The sequence below is a fragment of the Ailuropoda melanoleuca genome, chromosome 5, assembly GCF_002007445.2.
Source record: "Ailuropoda melanoleuca isolate Jingjing chromosome 5, ASM200744v2, whole genome shotgun sequence".
In the NCBI taxonomy this organism is placed as follows: domain Eukaryota; kingdom Metazoa; phylum Chordata; class Mammalia; order Carnivora; family Ursidae; genus Ailuropoda; species Ailuropoda melanoleuca.
The window spans coordinates 61,317,839-61,326,407 of NC_048222.1; the positions used below are offsets into that span (position 1 = coordinate 61,317,839).

The following is an 8,569-nucleotide window of genomic DNA, read 5'->3' on the forward strand; positions in this document are numbered from 1 at the left end:
GGAGCTTTCCTACTGGGCTCCAGGAGACTCATCAGTGCAGCCTCAGCAGGGCAGACCAGGGGTCTGGACAATGGGAACTATCTAGGTTTTCTTGCCAGACAGAGATTTTTAAAAAGTAAACATCCATGTAGAATGATTAAATGGAAAGTTGCTTCTTATGATGGTCTGAGTTGGATTTTCTTTTCCTTTTGTTTTTTTCAAATCTGAGCAGAGTGGGCATCTGAAGGGACCACCGCTACAGCAGCAGCAGAAGCAGGGGTGGGGTAAGTCTGTCCCCTTAGACTAGATCCTAGTGGGCATCACCATGAGTTTTGTATAATGAACTTATTAGACTTCTATGATTTTTTTTTTTCCTGAAGAACCTCAAGATTTTTATAGTGCTCCAGAGACGTTAGTTGAATTCAGTGGTGCCAGAGATAGGACTGTCAGAAATGTTGGACAAAGTGTAGTTAACAGAAACCAGAGCCACGGTACCTGAGAAACTGTTGAGATTCAGAGAGCAGTACCTATTTTGTACAACCCCCCACAAGAAAACTATTTCAATTTATATTTTAACAACAAATGTTATTTTCTTATCAATTCATATTTTGTTTTTACTTTATGGATTAAGAAAATAGAGCCTGATGAACTAAACGATGCAAGAAAGAAACTGATCCTGAGAATGAAAAGCTTCAGAAAATAGAATTCCAAGATCAACAAACAGCCTTGGAAGGGACCAGGAAAAGAATCTCTTTAAATAGGCATACTAAAAGATGCCTACAAAAGAAAGAAGGTGAATGTGACAGAGACCAACACTTAGATGTAGAAATACTGCCCCCTAGGGTCATCCTCTGCATCAGGAAAATAAAAATTGTAGGAAAGCATTTGCCATCCTTGCTGAGGAAAGCTGTGGAAGCATGCAAAAGCACAGCATGTGAAGGGTGAGTGTGGGGTCCAAGGCCCAAGCTCTGCAACTCTTAACAACCACTCACAAGATCTTGTTTTCATCTCAGGGAGAGATTTCTAAGTCATCTGGGGCCTGAGGACTCATTTAAAGATAGTCAGTAGACATACTCCTGGAAAACCCACAACAGTGGAGCCGCTGCTAACATCCTATGATGTTGGGGAGCCCCAAATGCAGAGCAGAATGAGTCACTTGTAGATTTGCTCTCCCCTAGTTTGTCCCCTGAAATAGAAGAATCATGTTCATGTACAGAGTATAACAGCTATGGAATTAACAGGGGGCATGGGGTGGGGGAGTGGATTGTGTAATTTTCAGGGGTTGGCAAACTTCTTCTGTAAAGTGCCAGATGATAAATATTTTTTAATTTTGGTTTTGTGGGCCATACTCTGTGGCAACTACTCAACTCTGCCATCATAGCACAAAAACAGCCATCCATAGGTAATACATAAACAAAGGAGCATGGCTGTGTTCCAATGAAAATTTATCAAAATACACAATGAGCTGAATTTGGACCACAGACCATAATTTGCCAACCCCATCTAGACAATAAAACTGCTCCTTACCAGTGTATTAGCAGAAAGAGGGCCGGCTCTGCTCCCATTCCTGACTGGCTACAGATCCAGGACCATTTCCCAGTGGAGACACTGGGGTTGCTTGTGTAAAGGGTGCTTGAACAACCAACCAGCAAAGAGGTATCTGATGCCAAGATGAGCAAGATCAAGTGTTGAAATGCTAAAACTCGGCCAGAATCTAAGAATGGAAGAGGAATGTCTGATCATTTCCATACCAGCAACAATTTGGGCAGAATTGCAAACATCTATTTACCAAGTGACAAGACAAACTGAGGGCGATCCTGGTAAAAAATTAGGGATCACTTAGAACCAACTAGCCACTGCCACTTGTCATCTACACAGGAAAGGCTTTATTTAGCACAGGACTGAAGTGAAAAGTAGATTCAGAGATGAAAAGGCTGTCAGGAGATAGGGGGCTGGTTTTAACCTGGATATCTACTGTCTTATGCAACATAGCAGATTACCTTTTAGTGTAGTGTTCCTACCTCAGTCTGTAGAATATGGTGTTTCTATGCAGTGAGTGATATGACACTGACCTTTCATATTCACATTAAAGAAAGATGCAGTATTCCATTTCCTGGTATGTTACTTGTGTCTAGAGTTCTAACAATACAATACTCCACACCACTTCCAAGAGCTGGATTTTGTTCTCTGAACAGAACTTTTGGGTTATTTCTTCCCAGGGCTTACCCCAGAAAATACAGATAGTAAAATTTCCTTCAATTTGCTTTTCAAATAGTGCTTGAATAACAAACCTCCTTTGTAGGTAACTAGTCTTTTTTTGGTATCTCCCCATCATTAAACATTGTTCAAATTTTTAACCTGGTTTTACTGTGTTCCACTATGTCTCCCACTTTCTCTCAAAATTAGTTTGATCTCATTGTAGAAAAAAACCAATGGTTTCCATAGCTTCATCCATCAGAGGAAATAAAACTCTTTACTAAAGAATAGTGTACTGCATCTTTAAGCAGTAGAAGGTAAACTACCTGCAAATGTGAATTTCTTAGTTTCATTAAAAAGTATAGTTGTTAACCTTTCGTGTGCCAAAAATTCTAAGTTACATTTTCCTTTAAAGCAATGTACTTTTTTCTACATATGCGGTATGTAGTTAGCATAAAATCATTGGTGCCATGAAAATTATTTTTAAACTTAAATAAATATTTAAATACCATGGAAGAGTGGACTCTTTCTTCTTTAACTTACAGCTTATCTCACTTTTTCCTCCTTAAAGTTACCAACACATAGATAAAAAGATACCACGGGGATTTATACAGCTGACTACTATTCATGACTAGAATCATTTAAAATAGTTAATTGGCTTATATCCATCTATTATCCTTGTCCCTCCCGCCAAATAAATACTATGAAGAACATGGAAACTGTAATAATGGAATGATTTTAGAGATGAATTGGACCTCATTTTTCTCATGAGGAAAACCAAGGAGTGATTTTCCCAAGGCTACATAGTCTTAGAACCCAAAGCAGAACCTAGATGGTCCAGGGCAGCTGGCTGGCTCAGCAGGTAAAGCATAAGACTCTTGATCTCAGGATTGTGCGTCTGAGCCCTACATTGGGTAAGGAGATTACCTAAAAAAAATTTTTTTTAAATCTTAAAAAAAAAAAAAGAACCTAGATGGTCCAGCTTCTAGACCAGTGTTCTTACTCAAGCCTGAAAAGGGAGAACAGAAAACACTTACTATGAAAGGAAGAGAATGGTGTCACCACTATAGTAACCTCATAATTACAACTTACAAAATACATTCCTATAACATTATCTTACCTAATTATGTAAACATCACTCAGGTGACGAACTGGTTATGGTCTTCTAAATTCTCTGAGGATAAAAGGTTAAACTAGGGTCCACTGGGCTAGTTTATTATCTGTTGTCAATTCTACCTGCCCTTTAATGCTCCATTCTGCTACCAGATCATCTTCCTAAAGCACCAATCAGGTTATATTACTCACCTTCAAATTTCCAGAGGTTCCTATCACCTTTAAATGTCCTGGTAGAGTAGCCTGTCCTAGTAGCCTGTCCTAGTGGAGTTTTGTTTTGTTTTTAATCACAAAAGTCTTTCTTTGTTTAAAGTAATCTGCAGAGTGAAAAGCCTAAGAACCACTTGCTGTGAGTGATTCCCCGTTATCCTGCAGCTTTAAAGCAGCCACTCTTCTCTGGACACCTAATGAGGACTCCCCTATGTATATACCCTTTCAGGGCTCTAGTACCCACTCCCTCTGCTTAGGGTTCCTCAACCATAACCAAGCCCCTCTGCACATGATTACACTCTTGGTTTTAGTTCATGAATAGGCTTCCCCTACACACTCATACAAGTTGCTGATGGAGTAGAATCAAACAGGCAAAAGATACTTTTTTTTTTTTAAGATTTTATTTATTTATTCAACAGAGATAGAGACAGCCAGCGAGAGAGGGAACACAAGCAGGGGGAGTGGGAGAGGAAGAAGCAGGCTCATAGAGGAAGAGCCTGATGTGGGGCTCGATTCCATAACGCCGGGATCACGCCCGGGATCACGCCCTTAGCCGAAGGCAGACACTTAACCACTGTGCCACCCAGGCGCCCCCAAAAGATACTTTTAAAACGTTTCCTCTTACAACTTCCATTTTAGGAAGAGATATCTTAAAATGTTTTACTCCTGACTAAACGTTTCACCTTTTCTTTTGAAAATCCAAAAACATTTATAGCCAAATGAACCGAAATATGGGTCTGTGCTGTCCTGGAACTAAAACTCCTTACTAGCCATCAACACCATACTAAAGAGGAAAAATCAAAAAAAGTACTAAGTCAGAAGGGACAGCCTAACAAATAGGACACTTAAGTTTTGGGAATCTGAAGTTAGAGGGCATAGATTTCTTCCTCTCAGGTTTGATACAGAAGGCCCATGTGTCCACCCTCCCCCCCTTCCCATATACTGTAACTGGCTGAAAAGATTTAAATCTATGTATTCACAGCCCTCAAGCTCTCTGCTTTCCTGGAGAAATGCCCTTGCAAAGTCATCTCTGTGGCAAGGAAACTCAAAGACCTGAATACCAAAATAGGACTGAATCAACTCAGATTTTATCAATTCCTGATCATTTGTAGACTCACCTACTTGTCCACCTATGATAAGAATCATCTCCTTCTAGGGGCGCCTGGGTGGCACAGCGGTTAAGCGTCTGCCTTCGGCTCAGGGCGTGATCCTGGCGTTATGGGATCGAGCCCCACATCAGGCTCTTCCGCTATGAGCCTGCTTCTTCCTCTCCCACCCCTGCTTGTGTTCCCTCTCTCGCTGGCTGTCTCTACCTCTGTCAAATAAATAAATAAAACCTTTAAAAAAAAAATCATCTCCTTCCTCCTTAAAGTCACATAAAGAAAGGCTGGGCATCTCAAAGAAAATGACTCAAGTGGAATACAGAGCCTACATGCTTAAGGGATATCATAAAGCACCACCTAAATAAAGGTTTATCCCCAAGAGAGCAATCGTAATACACAAATAATTACAGAAGCCACACAGCTTTAAGCAAGTCTCTAGGAGAAGTACCTTTCACAACAGATTACAGTTTAAGGATGTCCTAAGGGAGACAATTTTCCTTTATGCGCTTTCTAGATTTAAACAATTACTCCATTATAGAGCTTATCACTGAGAAACAAGTCCCCCCACTCTCCTTCCTTCCTGCATTGCCTCAAGAAGACAGAACTCTATTAAGTGGAATTAAATATAAACAGCACAGTTTATGAAGCTAAAATGGCAAAAGAAACCACAAAAGTGAGAAACATCAAGAATTTGCTAGCATTTATTGCAGAAACCAGGCAATTACCACCACGTATTCAAAGCTTAAATGATGGTACTAATTTCAATGAGAGTATTTTTCAAAATCGCAAAAAAAAAAAAAAAAAGAGCAATTCTCACAGAAGTTGCCACTCTGGAACCTGTGAAATGAAGTGGTATAAAAAAGGGAAAGGAGGCCTAGAGGCTTCATTTACTATCTCCAGGGCAGTTTAATAGAAATCAACCTCACTTAGCTTTACTTTCCATTTCATAAATAAATTTTCCATTTCACTTACCAATTCCTATACTCCTATCATCAAGAAAATAGAGAACTTTTATTACTTATAAACACAACCTACTTAATACTAGGCCTCAAAATTAGACTTAACCTCTAATTACAGAGAAGAAAACTATACATGTCATTTTATTTCTCTGCTATATAATTTGAGAAGATATTTCCTCTTAGAATTCAAACATATTGCCAAAAACTATTTACAAAAGTCTTTCAGTAGTAGTTTGGCAATGAAGAGCAATGAAAAAAGTTGGATAGGTGCTATCACAAAGTATGTTAGTCACTGAGTTAAGTAGCTACCCTTCCAACAAACAAACACATTCACACTGCCCTAACTTCTGCAAAATAAAAAAATGCATTTATGACAAAATGCCCGAAGTAGTTTCTCATTACATTCTCCCCCCCCACCCCGATATGAATTAGGAATGGAGTTATTCACTTAATAGGCTAATGAATCTCCTCTGGAGAGTTTAAAGACAGGGACAGATAACGGTGTCTGGGACCTTCTAAGGCAGGAGCTTTCACTTCTTTAACTATGACCCACAGTAGTACCACAGTAATAAAGACATGTTCTACATCAGAATACACATATGCATATACACTTACATATATGTATGCACATGTAACTAAGTTTCACAAAACAACACTTATTCTAATTACATTTATTACTCTTTACTATTTCTTTCCTCTTCCTTTTTTTGAAGGCTGGTCATGGCTACATTGATTTCATGTGAATAGCTACAAACCACAGTCTGGAAAACACTGGTCTGAAGGCAATCTCACACTGGATTACAAGGGTCAGGCAGATCCAAACCCTGTTCCTAGAAGCCCTACAATTCCTTGGCCATGCTTCAGGAGCCATCTAGAGGAGGTAAAAGGGTCAGCATACAAAGACTCAGGCCCCTGTCCAAGTAAACTAAGGCTTCTCAACACTTATCTTGGAATTTCACTTTTAATTTAAAGGCAGAAGGGGCGAAAAAAGAGTTCTCCATTAAAAAAATTAAGTTTCAAAATCCCTAAGTTAGATAACCTTTCAGGATCCCTTCCAGTGTGAGTCTAGAAATATTCACTCCAAACTATGAAATAAACCACAAATCCAAATATCATTACAGAATGAAAACCATATCATTAAACCAAAAAAACCTTTAATACTGATCAAAGCTTTGTAATTTATAATGCTAGAATTTCTCAACATACTGCCTGATTAAAAGCGCTGAAGGCATCACAGCCTCCCCTCAAATTCCTTCCCCAACCTACAGAAACAACTTAAAAGGCTTCTCCCTTACTAAATGTGTAAGTATGTAACTGTATACGTTCTGCTCAGTTATTAATAAAGCAATTTTATGTTCACTAAATAGAACACATTAAAAACAGGCCAAGCCACATGAATTACTAAGCTCCCTAGACACTGATTAATTTGAACAAATTGATGTTGCTAAACCAAACACTCAGCAACTTTCTTAATTCATAAAAACATGTATCTTCCCACTGGAATTACCTCCAGCCAAAATATACCGAGTCGGGTGCATAGTGTTGATGGAACACACAGAGACAAGGCATTCTCCACCAAAAAAAGAATGCACATGTTTTCCTGTCTCATGGAAGATTTCTACCCGTCGTGGATGAGCCATGCTGCCAACTATGACACAGTCTTCTTGTTTAGGGTCCCACACAGCCTGGAACCGGGTCAGCCATCGCCCAGTGATAGTGTTGTGCCTAGCGAAAAAAACAATTTTTTTAAAGGATAGTGTTAAATAACTCAAGGCAGTAATGGGCAGAGGGTAAACGTGGCATTGCTCCTAAATGGTTTTCTCTGCCAAGTTTCTCTTCATTAAGTTACTGAGTTACCATCAGCCTAATTTCATTCTTTACATAAAAATGAAAATTAGGACAGAGATGATGTCTTCTGCACTTCTGAATCTCCACTGCCAAATGCAGTGGTTGTACTCAGTGGATGGTCACTGTCTATTAAAATAGCACCTTTTTTGTTCACTATTTCCTAGCTCAATGGACTGTATGCCCTCCCTTTTTTTACACATACAAAATAGAAGAAGCCCTAGGAGTAGAAAATACACAATCTATGTTATTGCCATTTTAATAAGATCTATAATTCCATATTTGTATTCCCCTGATAACCAAACCCTGAAATCATTTTATATTCCATAAAACTTTAAAGTAAAAAATACATTTGGGGCTCAAAGAAGAAATCACAAGGGAAATTAGAAAATATCTAACAATGGGGGCGCCTGGGTGGCTCAGTCGTTGGGCGTCTGCTTTTGGCTCAGGGCGTGATCCCGGGGTTCTGGGATTGAGCCCGACATCAGGCTCCTCTGCTGGGAGCCTGCTTCTTCCTCTCCCACTCCCCCTGCTTGTGTTCCCTCTCTCACTGGCTGTCTCTCTCTGTCAAATAAATAAATAAAATCTTTTAAAAAAAGAAAGAAAGAAAAGAAAATATCTAACAATGAAAAATGAAACACAACATACCAAAATCTATGGCATGCTATGAAAGCAATAGTAAGAGGGGAAATTATAGCAGTGAACACTAAAAAAGAAAAGATCTCGGGGCACCTGTGTGGCCAGTTAGGCGTCCAACTCGATTTCTGCTCAGGTCATGATCTCAGGGTGGTGAGATAGAGACCCATGTGAGGCTCTGCCCTCAGCAGGGAGTCTGCTTCTCTCCTTCTCCCTCTCCTTCTGCCTCTCCTGCCACTCACGCTCACTCGCTCTCTAAAATAAACAGATCTTTAAAAAAGGGGGGGGTGCATGGGTGGCTCAGTAAGTTAAGTGTCTGCCTTCATCTCAGGTCATGATCCCAGGGTGCTGGGATGGAGACCCACATCAGGATTTGCTCAGCACGGAGCCTGCTTCTCCCTCTCGCTCTGCCTATTTGTGTGCTCACTCTGTCAAATAAATAAATAAAATCTTTTTTAAGATAAAGAGCTTCTGCACAGCCAAGGAAACAGTCAAAAAAACTAAGAGACAGCCCACGGAATGGGAGAA

At 39.7% G+C, this 8,569-nt stretch overlaps 2 protein-coding genes across 3 annotated transcripts in view; one reads left to right on the plus strand and one right to left on the minus strand.

Moving 5' to 3' along the window:
* FRMD5 (FERM domain containing 5) overlaps positions 1 to 849 on the plus strand; it is a 294,977-nt gene extending 294,128 nt beyond the window's left edge. Inside the window, exons 15-16 of one of the 2 annotated variants that reach the window (XM_019801587.2) lie at positions 212 to 263; positions 611 to 849. In XM_019801587.2, the coding sequence (XP_019657146.2) occupies positions 212 to 263; positions 611 to 624 (66 nt within the window). In that variant the 3' untranslated portion in view covers positions 625 to 849. Of the gene's footprint in view, positions 1 to 211; positions 423 to 610 lie in introns of those variants that run through there. The other variant, XM_034661042.1, reaches the window with a different exon arrangement.
* A 5,848-nt stretch (positions 850 to 6,697) lies between these two features.
* The window catches only part of WDR76 (WD repeat domain 76), a 51,774-nt gene continuing 49,902 nt past the window's right edge, over positions 6,698 to 8,569 (minus strand). The window contains exon 14 of the mRNA XM_002913173.4: positions 6,698 to 7,285. Coding sequence (XP_002913219.1) covers positions 7,030 to 7,285 — 256 coding nt within the window. The 3' untranslated portion in view covers positions 6,698 to 7,029. The remainder of the gene's footprint in view (positions 7,286 to 8,569) is intronic.